The sequence below is a fragment of the Callospermophilus lateralis genome, chromosome 1 (genome assembly GCF_048772815.1).
Source record: "Callospermophilus lateralis isolate mCalLat2 chromosome 1, mCalLat2.hap1, whole genome shotgun sequence".
In the NCBI taxonomy this organism is placed as follows: Eukaryota; Metazoa; Chordata; class Mammalia; order Rodentia; family Sciuridae; genus Callospermophilus; species Callospermophilus lateralis.
Genome location: NC_135305.1, coordinates 6,448,515 through 6,463,096, shown reverse-complemented (window position 1 = coordinate 6,463,096; position 14,582 = coordinate 6,448,515). Strand labels below are relative to the sequence as shown.

The following is a 14,582-nucleotide window of genomic DNA, read 5'->3' as shown; positions in this document are numbered from 1 at the left end:
GCCAGAGCAGAGAGATGGAAGGAGCCAGGGAGCAGGTGCAGTGGGAGCTGGGGGAGGAGGCTGGCGGAGGAGGCTGGCCTTGGGCAGGACAGACAGAGGAGGGAAGACACAGAGATGGACAGACAAGAGAGCTCATCCCCAGCCACCTGGCATTTATACCCCTGTCCCTTCACACCCGGGGAACTGCCCATTCCCCACCCCCATCTCAGGCCTCCTCAGGCCTCAATTATCACTTCCTTTTCTTCTCCTTTGCCAGCTTGGCCTCCTCGGCCTCCTGGTCCTTCATAAATTTCAAACTCTTCTTGCCCAGTGGGGTTTTGAAGTACCACTCCTGGGTTGGCAGGAGAGGAGGGTGTGAGTCTACTGGCCTTGACCCTCGGTTCTCCTGTCCCCACCCCTCCCCTTCTTAGGGGTCCTGTTTCCTCAACAGCCTTTTCTCCTGTCCTCTGGGGTCTGGGAATCTTGTTAGAACCAGGGCTTTCCATGCTCCCCACCAAATACTCTAGGTCACAGTGCAGCCATTCTCCCTTCAGGCCTTTTGCCAAGACCAGCCTGCCCTTGGGGGGTGGGTACTACCTCGGGAGTAGAGGAAGCAGCTGGCAGCTGGTGCCAGAACCAACCAAGGACCCCAACACATAGGTGGCCACCCTCAAATAAACCAGATGAGGGGTCCTGCCCACAGACACCTAGCCCTTGGTCCTCCCTGGGGTCTTCTGTTCCTCTCTCAGCTGAAGTCCATGTTCATTTAACCTGACCATCTTCTGGCATTTGGGGAGCAAAGGGAGGACCCCAAGGCATGCGGCAAAGGACTGATTCTAGGTGGCGTTTCTGGCCCCCAGCCCCTGCCTGCCACCTCACCTTCAGGGACTCTTCCTCCTCTTTGTACACTGGATCTAGCTTCGCCAGATGGCCCAAGAACTCTGAGGCCACCAGGGGCCTCTTGGACAGTTGCAGGAGCCGCCGTTCATTCAGCACCGAGTGGGTGGCTTGGAAAATGTGACCGGTTGTATAGCCATCGGACACCTTGGCTAGGGCACTGATGTCCAGGCTCTGGGTCACCTGAGCTCCCCGGGCTTCTATCATGTGCTTCCAGAGCACTGCAGGCAGTAGGAGGGGACAGGCTGTGAGGGGCAGGGGCATCAGGGTGGCCAGCCAGGCCTCACAGCCTCCACCTAAGTCTGGAAGGAGCTGCGTCTCTGGAAAGCACTGCCTCTTCCCCAGGAAGGTCTGGGACCCAGAGTGGTAGGGATTGTCCTCTCTGATGAACACCAGGATATGGGGACTCTCAAGAACCGAAGGGACGTGCCTGTGTCCCTGGGGCTGAAGCCAGGACCCGGATGTGGGGCTGCTTGCTTAGCAGCCCTCTGGATCAGACATGGGGCTTCTGAGGGGTGGGATCGTAGTGGCCATGGGGTGAAGGGAAGAGGTGTGGGGGCCCTAGCAGGGGCAGAGTTAACTGGACTCCTTCTCTGGCCCATCTCCCTAGGCCCTGGCCTCACCATAGCGAGAAGCATAATCGGGCCGTGGCACCAGGAGGATCCGCTCATACATCCGGCACAGCCCCTTTATCTCAGCCAGCTGTGGCCGGTCTGTGGTCCCTATGAGCATCACGCGGTCTCCGGGATTCAGCAGCCGCAAGGCCTTCGTGAGGTCTTTCTTTATTCGCTTTGGCTCCATCTGCTCCGGGAAGAGAGCGGGTGGGGTCGGCAGGGTGATTGGGCCTGCAGGGCCCTGTGTTCTCAGAGCACATGCCCCCCCATCAGCCCCCTGTCAGCCCCGAGTGGGGCAGGGAGAGGCTGTCCGTCCTACTTCAAGACAGGGAGAGGAGGCGAGAGGAAGGCAGGGGGCCGCCCAGGTGGTGGTGGTGGGGTCCGCAGGGCCTGACCTCACAACCCTTCTTGCCTGTGCTTCCTCACCTTCCTCTCTTCCTTGGGGACCTTCTTATAGAAAGTCTTCTCAGCATCTCCAATCCAGATCACAGAGGGCTGTAGGAGCCGGGCCACCTGGACAGAGCATAGAAATCACAGGAAAGACTCCCTGGGGAAGGGTCTCATCCCCACCTGGTTGTGCACCAGGATCAGGGCTGGTTCTGTGCAGGGACTGACCTCGGTGCTCCACGCTTTGCCCGTCCTTCCTGCTAGTGCTTTGCGCACACATCCATCCACACCACAACTCCACGGTGGGGCAGGGGCTACGTCTGAGGGGCTATGTCTGAGGTCTCATCTTCCTGTGCCACCTCCTGTCTCCTCCCACCTTTACCACAGGAGTTCAGGGGGAACCCAAGCTCCTAACGGGGGTTGGAAGGGAGACGCCCCAAATAGGCAGATGGGTGACCCTCGAAGCATAAAGCCACCCTGCTCTGTTGCCCCAAGTCTGAAAACTAGAAACACAAAATTCAGGGGCTCCAGACCTTGAAGACCATGTGAATCATCAACTGCGCCCCGCTCTTGCCAGGATATTTGCCCTGAAGGTTGCTGGGTGAAAGGTCAAACAGGTTGGCACCGGTTTCTGTGCACACAGCCTGAACCAGCATCTTCTTCCCCATGCCAGAGGGGCCCACCAGAAGGATGGAGCGGATGAGGGGAGCCATGGAGTGAACATCTGGGGAGCCTGGAGGGAAGGAGAGCCAAGGCAGATGGTGGACTGGCGGAGACCTTGTTAATGCCAGGCGAGGGCCTGGGCTGGCAGGGCGGGGTTCCAGCCAGGGCCGTACTACCATCCCCACACCTGAGCAGCTCCTCCTGGCCTGCAGCCTGGAAAATTGTGAACGGCTTAGGAATCTCCATGGCAGGGAGCTGTTTGGGGTCAGGAGGGAGCCCGCCACCCTCTGCCCACACCCTTCACCCTCTGCCCTTCTGTTCTCCATGCCGTCTGGTTCCGTCCCTGGACCGTGTTGGGATGGAATTGAAATGTATGTGACAAAATGCTTCAGAAAGGTTCTCCCTGGTTTTTCATTCCGTGTGCAGACTGGCCTTCTAGAAATGGGACTAATATCCTTAGGATTGAGGAAGGAGCTAGCTGAGGTGGCCCAGGATGGGCCTGGGGAAGGCAGGAGTCCAACATGGACCTGTGGCACCTAGGGAGGGGAAGCCCAAACTGGACATGGCCATCACAGCCACCTCCCCTGAACCCCACCCCCACCCCCGCCTGACCCCACCAACACAGACTCGTCTCTCCCCAGGCCTCTCACCCAGCCGAAGGACGCCATACAAGGCCATGTTCTGTCTTATGTCAAACAGAGAGGGCATGGGCAACTTGTTGGCCAAACACAGAGCAGACCCAAGATAGAGGCAGTCACCTGAGGGGACAGGGTGAGCAGTGTTCCCATGGGTCATCCAAGAGAAAGAAGGGCTTGGGAAGGCAAGGCTGTGGACCAGGGCAAGAGCCACCCTGGGAGCAGGCGTGTGGGGTGGGCTCACCAACATAGTCTTTCAACGCCACTGCCACACTCTTCTTTAGAAGGCCAAAAAAGACAAGCTCTTCATACAGCGAGTTCACAGCTCTAGAGGAAGATGGTATGGAGACCCCAAGGACATTTGGCAAGCAAGGACCAAGGGAAATGGAGAGGTGGGGTGCTGTAGGCACCAGGAGGGGGAGAGTGGGAGGTATCAGCAGTGCTCCTGGACAACTAGAGAGAAGCGGCAGCCCTAGCCACTGTCTTGGGAGAAGGTCCCCCACAGAGGAACATGAGATGGGCCAATGGCCCCAGTGACAACTTTTTCCATCAGTCTCCCATGCCCAAAGCTCCACCATTTGAAACCCAGTCATCGAAGACTGTCCAGTTCCTGAAACTAAGTTTAAGACCTGAATCCCTTGGGAGGGATGGCTGCCAAGTGTCTCTCAGTGCCCCAGAGAGAGACTGGGACATGGGGGAGATGTCATGGTGGGGGATGGAACTAACTGAGGCAAAGTTTGGAGTGAGGATTTAGAAGAAGCAGAGCAATGATTATTATAATCTCCACTGACATCTTATTCTGTGTTATCAAAGGTTAAGAACCGAGGTCAGGGGTCCGGGGCAGTGAAGTGACTTCCCCAAGGCCACAGAGCAGCAGAACCAGGACCAGTAGTCAGTCTCCCATCTTGGACCCAGCTCTCTCCACCACCCACAGTGCAAGGCGAGCATAGCAGGGTCTGTTACCTGTCTTGGGTCAGATCTTTCCCCTTCTTCTTCCCAATTTTAGTACCAGGCTTTTTCTGGTTGGACATAAGCACATAGGTAATTGTCCTTCCCTTCCTCCCCACCCCACATGCCCTCCCCTGACCAGTCCTGATCCCTCTCCTGCCTTTGGAGCTTTCAAGGGTCTCTCCTCTTCCTTGTCCACAGCCAGACGCAAGTTCTTCAGTTCCTGACGCATCAGCTCGTCCACCTGGGGACATGGCCGGGAATGTGGCAGGTAGGATGAGTGGGAAAGGGGCTGGGGTGGGGCTGGGGAGTGGGAGCCTCACAAGAGGGGAGGAAGTCCTTATCCATGTCCTGCTCTCTCAGGAGCCTCACTCTCCTGGGCCATCAGTGTGGGGTAGGCCCCAGGGGGAGTTCAAGCCTGAGATCCACCCCTCAAAGTCTGTGGCTGGAGCAGCTGCATGGCCCCTAGGGCTGGGTTTCTATGTGGGCCACCACCCATCTTGCTCTGGGCTGGTTGAAGATGATGTGCCCCATGCTCCCAAAGCCCTAGTGGGTGGGCACAGTGTTCATAGGTTGGCAGCAGTGATTGGTGGCCTAGTCCATCCCCAGCTCAGAACCCTTTCGTTGACTCCATACTGCATCGGGAGCCCAGGAAGGATGGGGACAAGGGGGCCTCAGGAAGGTGGGGATGTCATGGCAGCTGGAGGGAAGCAGGCTCAACAGGTCACTGGGGCACGGCACAGAGGGACTGGGGAGGCTAGCAAACGGGAGAGGAGGGAAGAGGAGCCGTATGGGGAGCATGGGTACAGCACCCGCACCTGAATCCGGATCTCCAGCTCCACTTCCTTCCTCTTTTCCTTCCGGAGGGTCTCAGAGTCAAAGTTCTGGTCTGGGTGTTTGCTCTCAGGTCGGTTCTGCCACAGATCTGACCCAGAAAATGGAGAGATGCACGAAGGCTGGAGTCCCAGTGTACACAGGCGAGTGTATATGCACACACAGCACACAAGCATACACTGGCCCCTGCAGGTCCCTCTGTTCCCACCTAGCCATTTGGCATTCCTTCTGCCCAGACCTTGACCCCAAGGCCGGTGACCACAGGATTCAGATCCAAATCATAACAACCCTACCCAGGGACCACCCCACCCCTTCCTCGCTTCCCATTATCCTGCAGCCGCCACAGCCACACCCACACTGGCACCTCACGTACACATGCCAGATGCCCACTTTCCCGTGATCAAGGCTGACGCCTGTCAGCTTTTGGCTGCTCACTTTTGTACTCCTTGTGTCCAGCACCAATTATGGGTATAAACTTGGATGGCAACATTTTCAGCGTCGTATCAGCTTCCTAGAATAGAAAGAGCCTTGACCTCGACCCCGTCACCTTCACCCATCACAAATTGCCTGATTCTTCCTGGCACCAGCCTTCCTACACCAGTTCCCAGACTTGGTTCCTCCTTGCCCACCTGCCCTGTGTTCGAGGAGATGTCTTACCACCCTGGCCTTTTTCCTCTTCTCTTTCTTCTTATTCTTCTCTGGTGTAGGCTGTTCTGTTTCCCTTTTCTTATTCTTCTCTTGCTCCTTCTTTTTGCTCTCCTGAGTCTGAATCTCCAGTTCTAGTTTCACCTGCGGCCAACGACAAAAGCATTATGGAGACCAAGGGGGTTTTATAGGAGGGAGGAAGCTATGGTCTGAGAATGGGGTGAACCTGAGAGTCCCAGGGAAACTGCTGCGGTTGATGGCTGAACATGGAGAGACTGCAGTGGGGTCCAGGAGGAAAAGGGCACTAAGGGAGGGCTCAGACCTGGGCCCTGGGGATCTGGAGCCGCAGTGCTCTCACCAGACTGTTTCCTCTCCAGGCCATGACTGCCTTCTCCAGCCCCATGCAGTCCCATCTTTCCTCTGGCCACACTTGCCTCCATTATGGCCTACCCCACTCCAATCCACTGCCACTCTCTACTTTCTATAACCTCAAGCTCTGCCTGCCAGAGAAAACCTCCTGTCCCCACCTCCAGGGTACCTGCTCTGGAGTCTTGTCTGCAAAGATCAGGTAGGATCCTCCTAGAGACTCCTCTGGATAATCAGGGAACCGACCAGTAAGGGCACTGAATGGACATAAGATGATTGGAGAGATGGATGGGAAGTTGGACAGATGGATGGTACTTGGACAGATGGGCAGGTGGGTGGGAGGATGACATAACAGCTGGATGAGTGGGTGAGTGAATGGCTAGATGGATAGGTGAATGGGTGGACAGAGACAGGGATGGGTGAATGGATGGAGGGATAGAGAGAAGGGTAGAGAAGGACAAAGGACCAGGAAGATTGGATAGTTCCATATTGGAAAGCCTGGTCTGCTCTACAGACATTTACGATGCTTTTAATTGTCTTATCCTATCGTTTTCTCTTCCCACAGGGAAATGAAGTCAGGTGTAGAGATGGTTCTAATCACTGGGGGCCCCAGGTTTAAACCGAGAGTGACAGCAGGATGCTGGGGCGGGGATAGAGGGAGAAAGGGCCAATCTGGGCTACAGGAGGGAAGGCGGGGGAGGGGGCAGGATGAGGCTGGAGTCACTCCAGGGACCCAAGTGAGGAGAGAGAATGAAGGATTGAAGCCTGGGTCACCAGGGGCTGTGGACACTGACTGGCACTCAATAAACCACTGTCGGATTTGGTCCTTCATTTTCTCCTTCAGGTCAGGCCCTTCCACCTCTCTGAGAGCCTCGTGGGTCTTCTCCATGGCCAGCTGAAACTGCTCCTCCTTTTCCACCTGGCGCAACCTTCGCGTTTCCTCCCTGAGTTTGGCCCGGGACATGATTCGAAAGCGCTCCGCCTGGTTGGTGGAGGGGAGCTGGGGGAAAGGGAGAGAAAGGCCCCGGGGGCTCAGGAGCAGGCCTGGGAGGACCCAGTTTCTGGCCTGGATGGAGCTCGGTCCTTAGGCACACACCTGCCCCCCACTCCCTCCGCACCCGCATGCACGCGCACACACCCACGCGGAACGGCGGGTATGCCTGCATCAGGAGAAATTGTGTTTGGAGCCGAAATTCGTCTGTAAATTACTCTGATAATGAGTTTGCTGGATGCATCCGCTGCCCCCCTGCCCAGTCCCCCAGCACACCCTCCCCCCGGGCCGCCCCAGCCCCCGTGTGCGCCCCGCCCGGCGGCCGGGTTGGCAGCCGCTCTCACAGCCACTTTCCCGCCTCATTGGCTCCCAAATGTATTTTAAATATCACTCTGCGCAGAGACAATTACTGAAAACGCTGAGCTCACACTGTTGATGGGCCCGGGCGGCCAGGCTCATTCCTCACCCACTGCCGTGAGGTGCCCCCCAACCCTCTCCCCACCCAGGCAGACCCCTGCCTCCTTCCGCCTGCTCTCCCTCCTGGGGGTCCAGCTCTCCAGCCCCCAACAGGTCTCTGACCTCCACTCCCACACAGCGGCCCTGCGGTGGCCTCCCATCCCAACAGGACACCGCAGCTCCACCCTGCGGAGCCTTCCCATCCTATCCTCTGGCCCCAAGTGCCAGCCGCTCTCCAGAGTGGACTCTCAGCCCTGGCAGGGCGTGTCTTTCTGAGGTCAGCAGAGACTAGCTGAATGAGGGGGCTGTTGGGGAGCAGAGGACAGGTTGGGGACTGCTACCGCCAAACACAGGCACTGCACCACCCTTCCCAGCATCCACACTCACACTGTGCACCCGGGGAGTCTGCCCCTCGCCACCCCCACTCCCCGAGGTCCACAGTCACACATTTCTAGTCCACCCAGAGCAGGGGAGAAGCAAGTCTGCAGAGGCCCCTAGAACCAGTGGGGAGCTTGTGGCCTGAATGCCCTGGTTTGGGGTGTGCTCCTCCCTGACTTGGCCCCTGTTGGTCCACCAAAGCTGCCACAGGGCTGAAGCAGCATGGTATGGTACTCCCAGGGGCTGCACAACCTCCTGGCTGTGCGGGGTCCACCCAGGCAGCCTCCCCTTCTAGATGGGCAGGGATTCCAAGTCCAGGAAGCTCTGTGCTACTGCCTCCACCACTGAGATTGTTCTGGAAGGGGGAGGGCTGTGAGGAGACAGGCTTGGAGCTTTTCCTGTCTCATACTTCTTTCTCTGCAGGATCTCCTGCCAGCCTGAGTGCAAGGCAGGCAGGTGGCGTGGGGCTGAAGAGGCTGAGCAGAGGCAGGGGGCAGGGGATGGAGACAAGAGTGGGACCACTGCCCTGGCCAGCCTGGCTCACCATGCCGATGAACTCCATCTCTGCGAGCCGGTCCTGCTGGGTGCGTTTCCTCTGCTGATAGCCTTTCCATACCTAGGGGTGGCGACATGAGGCACAACCCATGTTTCAGGGACAGGGCCTGGGAGGAGCGACAGCCTGTTTGGCAGAGGAGGTCAGGCTGGGGGCTGATGCAGTACTGGGAGGTGTGTCCTCCGCAGGAATAGCCCCGAATGGTGTGGTTTCCAAGGCACCCCCTCCTCTTCCTCATCTTTACCCTAATCTGTGGGTTCTTTTGAGGCGTGGGTGAAGATCAGGCACCACTTCCTCCAGGGAGCGTTCCCCTCTGTCCCTTCTTAGAATTCCCGTAGCAGTTGGAATAAATACTTGGTTCCACCCACGGACGCAGGCACCAGTGCTGTGGGCACGAGGGAGCTCCCCTGCTAATCCCATTGTTTCTACCCTCGGGAACCAGTCCAGAGACAAAACATGACCTCTTCCAGGCCTAAGTACAGCACTGGCCCAGTGCCTTTTCTCAGTTGCCCGGCCACTGAGGACAGATGAGTGCTAGTGGATGGGAGGTGGGGTGAGAGGCAGAGGGAAGCCAGGCCAGTGCCCAGACTGTGCCTTCTGTTCTCATAAGCACCTCATGAGCAGGGTCTGGCTCCTGCCTTTCTTTTCTGGCCTTGGTACTCCTGCTCCTGTGACCAACACAGGACAGCCCACAATAATTGAATGCTTCACATATTTTTTGTTTTATTTGTGCACCAGACAATACCAAGACCAGGATGCAATATTTCTGTACATCTGATGTGTGGCAACAGGGACTAAATGACTGGCACAGGGAGCAGGAGTCAGTCTCTGAGGACCATTCTCCTTCTCAAAAGATGTGCTCCCTTGAGCCCTGCATTAAGGACCTCCTCTCCATACAGCCAGACACGGGTACAGCCCTGAACACACCAGGGCTCAGTTGGGATGCTCCACATACTGGGAAGTAACACAGACCTCTGTCCCCTCTGGGGGCAAACAAGCCTTCACAGAGTGGTCGTTTGCTGTTGGTTTGCTTTTGTGTTTTGATAAGAAGGTTTCTCCTTTCTAGTAGTAGGCTGGGAGACAGAAATTTGTGAGGCACTGGGCATGAGGGAGAGCTTGCATCCTGGGTGGGATTTGAGAGAGAAAATGGACGGGGAGGTTGATTTGAAGGTGAAAGAAGACCCAGCCCCATGTCTCCGTGGGTTTGTGGAAGGAAAAGATGGAAAGAAGCTTGGAATAAATACTTGGTTCCCACCAGGCAGGGCCTCAGGAGAGCCGTGGCTGAAGGGACAGAGCAGTCCCTTCCTGCACTGGAATTTCCCTCAGGCTCCTACACTCTCTGGTCCATCTGTGTTAAAAGCATTTTGGGGAATAGTGGGAGAGGCCAGGTCCACAGTTTGGGGTACCCAAGGCTGACCTGGAGAGGTGCGGAGTGGTTGTCCAGAGAGGAGAGGCATGGCCACCTTGGGGAAAACTCGGGGTCGGCCTGGGCCTTCTGAGTTAGCTGGCGTTAGGGTGTGGCTGTGCTGTTTTGATATTGAAATAAAGGTGGCCCCAGGAGGCACAGAGATTCAGGATGCTCAGGTCACATTAGTTGTCAATCTTGAATTTTTCCTATTTCCCTCAACCTCAGTTGCCAGGAGGTGCAGGATACATTTTAATATTTATTCTTAAAACTTTCTTAGAACGATCATTAATCAATTCTATTACTTTATATGGATCTCTCTCTCTTTTTTTTTTTTTTTTTTTTTTGGTGCTGGGGATTGAACCCAGGGATGATCAACCCATGAGCTACATTCCAAGTCTTTTTAATTTTTAATTTTGAGACAGAGTCTTACTAAGATGCCCAGGCCAGCCTTGAACTTGGAATCCTTTCCTGCCTTGGCCTCTGGAGTCACTGAAATTACTGGTGTGCCCCACTGTGCCCAGCTCCTAATTGTCATTAAAATGATCGTTCTCTTTCTGGGTCTCCAATGGCATCCCACTCCAAATGCTTTGTAGGATAGAGATGTAGACTAAATAATAAGTAAACATGACACATGCTTACTGTCTGATTAGGGTCCCTGGTTTAGGATCTAACCGTGGGGCAAGAGAATCCAGGCAGCTGCATTCTTGTGATCAAGCAGTTGCTTGGCAGGCTTCCTGGAGATGACTGCCCTGGCTCTCCTCCTGGGTACCCATGGTTACCTTCTGTATAATGATAGCACTCTGGTCCTGAGTGAACCTCTGATGCCCTTCCTCCCGAATCTTCCGATCCCGCTCCTCCTCTCTCTGGATCTCTCGCATGAAGGTGGCTCTGAGGCGGCCTTGCCTGGCTCGCTCAGAAGTTTGTATTAGAATTATGGCGTCAGTCCGGTTGATTCCTGTGAAGGTCTGGCCAGAGCAGGGGAAAAGAGCAGGAGCACATGAGGGAGAGCTTGCATCCTGGGTGGGCAGCGAGAGACCAGCCTCCAAAGGAGGCACTAGGGGCATGTGGGTGCCCAAGTCCTGCCCTGGTTTGGGAAGATAAGGGAGCACTAGTGTAGCCTTGGAGGAGAAGGCCAAGGCGACTCTGAGCTGTGACTAGTCCAGGCAAGACCTCTATTCCAGGAGAGGAGTGGGGGTGCGTCTGGGAGGGTGTCTCCACCACTTGCCTCCGTGGGGTGCTCTGGCTCCATTCTGGACAGGATCTCAGCCAGGATCAGCTTGCGCTCCTTCATGGCCGCGGACTGCTCCAACTGGAAGTATTTGGGGATTGGAACCTCCAAGTCTGCCTTTGGGGCAAGATGTGGGGAGGAGAGTCAGGAATCACAAGTCCAGGCCATTGGGCCAAACTGTCGCCATTCTGGCTGCTTAGCCATTCTCTGCAGTATTTGCCTCCCTCCTGGAGCTGGAGTGGGAAACTTCTAGGTTGTGGGTGAATTCTCCCCCAGGGTTGTCCCTTTCTTGCCCTGTCTCCATCTGGATAGAGTTGAATTCTGGAGGATCACAATAGGTGGCAGTAGTCCCAAACCTGGCTGTGCCTCAAAAGCAACTGGAAAGACAATGTGCAGATTCCTATGTCCTCCCCAGACTCCCACAGCAGAATGGCAAGGCCTGGGGAATCTGCATTTTGTTCATGTCCACACCAGTGGTTGGTTAAGGCAAGTTTCATATTGAACTTAGGGTAGGCTTGGAGGCCCTGCAGTAGCTTTCCGCTCTAGGAAAGCCCTTCTAGAACTTTCCCATGTGCTCATATCCCCTGGGAGGAATGTGAAAAGGCAGGTGCAGATTTAGTGGCTCTGGGTGCTGGTGGACATTCTGCATTTCCAACCACCTCCTACGCAATGTCCATGGACCACATTTTGAGAAGCCAGGCTCTAGAGGACTCTTCTCACCTATCCCCTGTAGTTCATGGGTCTTCCCAGCTGCACTGGTGGGTGGGGCCTTATTCTCCTCTCCGTGCATGCCCAGTTCCTGAAGCTCTTCTCCTGAGGCCCTTCTCCCGAGGCCAAACCCATCCTCTGATCTGCCTGGCTCTCCTGTCTTTGCAGATGTCTCAACACCAGTGGTAGGTCAAGGCCAGCCCCCACCTCCCACCTAGCCTGAGGTGGCAGTGCACGCACTGGGGTCAGCTTGAGATCCTGTAGCACGCGGTCCAGGCAGTGGGTCTCACATAGGTCAACACGAACCAGCTCATCCTTGATCTCCAGCACACGACCCGCCACGCCATCCAGCAGCCGCCGCAGCAACCGGCGCTTCTGTGGCTGAACCATCTGGTCATAGATGGTGTCGAAACGGCGTAGCAGCCCCAGGTAGTACAGGTAGAACACTGAGAGTTTATACTGGAAGGACTGCCGGTCCCGGTTGGGCACAGCTTCCAGCAGGGGCTGCTCTTGGTCCAGCAGCTCCTGCAGGGTCACATGGGAGGCCTCCCAGAGGCGCTGGTAAGTTCTGCAGAGAAGTAGGACATGCTGTGCTCTGAACCATGGAGAGTGGGCAGGGGATGTGGGGACCCAAGCTGTGAGTTTTGGAGGGATGTGAACTTGGGGTTTCAGAAGGAGTGATGTTCCTTAAGGTACCAAAGTGGACTTCAGAGAAGTGACTGGCTGGTAGGAGTAAGTAGGCACCCGCTTGGCTTAAAGAGGCATGGGCTTGGGGGGCTCTAGGTCTCCAATGGAGTAACAAGGAGAGAAGCGTGGGTGTAGCTGTAGGAGTTGGGGGAGGAGGAAGCCTGTGGTGGGGCTCCTGTAAGGAAAAGGAAAGGGCATTTGGAGTTTAGGGAGTATGGATACCTCCAGATGAGGGCCCAGCCAATCGATGCAGCAGTGGTCTGGGATGATGGGTGGGGTGTAAGGGAGAGAGATGAGGGTAGAGAAGAGTCCCTTTTCCAGGCCAGAACCTGGTGCTGGAAGGAATAGTCCAAGGGAAGTCTGAAGACCAAAAGCTGTCCACCGGCAGAAGGGAGCCATGCGAACGGCCAGGACCCACGCAGGGCTGGCCAGCACCAGAGCCCTCCCTGCCCTGCCTCTCACAGCCAGCAGGGTGCTCTGCCCCTTGCTCTCCCCACCCTGCCAGCCTCCTTCTTCACTCACTCACCCCTCAGACATAGTGCCCACTCCTCACACTGTTTTGAGCTGGCCGTGGAACTCAAAGAACCTCTGTGGTTCCCCTAAAGTCAGGGGCAGAACAACCTAGTGTAAGAGTTCTGACCCATTGTTGTGCCAATGTTCTAAGGCTGAGGGGAGGGATTGGGAGTGCAGGATTGGATGTCTCCCTAGGTGGACATCCCTGAGATGGCAGTGCTGAAGCGGGCAGGGGCAGAGGCTGCAGAAAGGATAGGGCAGTGTGGGGGACGACCGTGGTCACTTTTCTGGTGAGAATCAATAAGTCTCTACTTGAAGTCACCTGTAAGCTGTAAGCCTCTGGGTAAGTATCTGTCCTAAGGGCAAACGGACTCCTCACTCGGGAAAGTTTCTTTTCTTTAACTTCCTTCAGCCTCCTATTCTTTTAAAAGATTTTACTTTGGGAATGGAGTTTCACTATGTTGCCCAGGCTGTCCTCAAACTGCTAGGCTTAGACCATCCTCCTGCCTCAGCCTCCCTAATTGCGGGGACCACTGGGGCATGCCACCAGGTCCAGCTCCTCAACCTCCACTCCATGCAACCTGACTTTACTCTTTTGGTGGGAGTGTTGGTGTTGGGAATCGAACCCAGGGCCATGTGCATGCTAAACACATGCTCCACCCGTGGCCCCTGCCTTTACCCTTGTATATGACTGTCCTAGAAGCCTGTGTAATGGGTGGGAAAGAGGGCACTGGACTGGGGCTCAGAGGCCCTGAAGTCCCCACTTTTCTCTGTGTGACAGTACAACCATGCCTCCCTCCCTGGAGTTGGCTGGGTTAAGAAGGTTCACGTGGCCCATGTGGAATTCTGTGCTAGGAGGGGGCAGGGGATGTGGGGGACCCAAGCTGTGAGTGTTGGAGGACTATGAACTTGGGGTTCCAGAAGGAGTGATGTTTAGAAAGTTTAAACAAGAAAATTCAGAGGTGGAATTATTGGGCTATGAGCCTTAATCAATAAATTAATCCCCTGAGAGGGTTTAACTGGGTGGTGACTATAGGGAAGTATGGTGTGGCTGGAGGAGGCGGGCCTTGGGGGTGCGCCTTTGAGGTGTACATATTTTCAGTGGTGAGCACTTGTTCTCTCTCTCTCTCCTTCCTGTTGCCGTGTCCTGAGCAGCTGTCCTCTGCCTTATACTTCTGCCATGTTGTTCTGCCTCACCTCCAGCTGGGAGGAATGGACCTGGCCAGCTATGGACTGAAACTGTGAGCCCCCAAATAAACTTTTTCTCCTCTAATTGTTTTGGCTACAGTGGTAAAGAAGCTGACCCAAACAGCAACTCGGTGTTGGGGCTCATTCGAGCTACCCGGGGACGTTCCCCATTGCCATGAGCTCCAGGCTCAGGACGGCTTCTCTGGAAGCTCAAAGCATTCCACCAGCAGCAGCCCCTCTGCTCAGGGGGAGCCATTCTTTTGCTCAGAGTTAAGTAGAGGCTTATGAATAAGTAAATGAGGAGCAGGGCCAAAGAAAGTGGGGAGCAGGGGGCAGCGGGGAGGAGTTCTCATACTTGTTACTAGAGAAATTTGTTAACATGTAGATTCCATTTCAGAGCTGTGGGGCCCAAGAGCCTGAGCTCCCAACAAGTGCCAAGGTGACTTGGAGGCTGCTGGTCCATGATGCACACTTCTGTAGCAAGGTGTGAAGCAGGTGGTGGAG

At 55.7% G+C, this 14,582-nt stretch overlaps 1 protein-coding gene across 1 annotated transcript; it reads right to left on the bottom strand.

Annotated features, from left to right (window-relative positions):
- Nucleotides 1-229: 229 nt before the first annotated feature.
- Drc11l (dynein regulatory complex subunit 11 like) lies at nt 230-12,914 on the bottom strand. The gene is made up of 19 exons (XM_076859452.1): nt 12,904-12,914; nt 11,931-12,258; nt 10,980-11,099; nt 10,534-10,719; nt 8,338-8,409; nt 6,763-6,968; nt 6,141-6,225; nt 5,618-5,746; nt 5,393-5,468; nt 4,942-5,048; nt 4,284-4,367; nt 4,139-4,194; nt 3,420-3,502; nt 3,191-3,298; nt 2,411-2,610; nt 1,917-2,003; nt 1,500-1,677; nt 859-1,097; nt 230-331 (listed from the first exon to the last, which is right to left on the bottom strand). The coding sequence occupies exons 1-19, from the start codon at nt 12,912-12,914 to the stop codon at nt 230-232; spliced, it is 2,457 nt and encodes an 818-aa protein (XP_076715567.1).
- Between the last annotated feature and the right edge of the window lie 1,668 nt (nt 12,915-14,582).

Excerpts from the sequence above, each read along its gene's own strand:
- Drc11l (XM_076859452.1), bottom strand. Across the intron at positions 1,098-1,499 it reads CGATTATGCTTCTCGCTATG|TGCTCTGGAAGCACATGATA; the intron begins GTGAGGCCAGGG and ends TACTGCCTGCAG. Across the intron at positions 332-858 it reads AGGAGGAAGAGTCCCTGAAG|GAGTGGTACTTCAAAACCCC; the intron begins GTGAGGTGGCAG and ends CTGCCAACCCAG.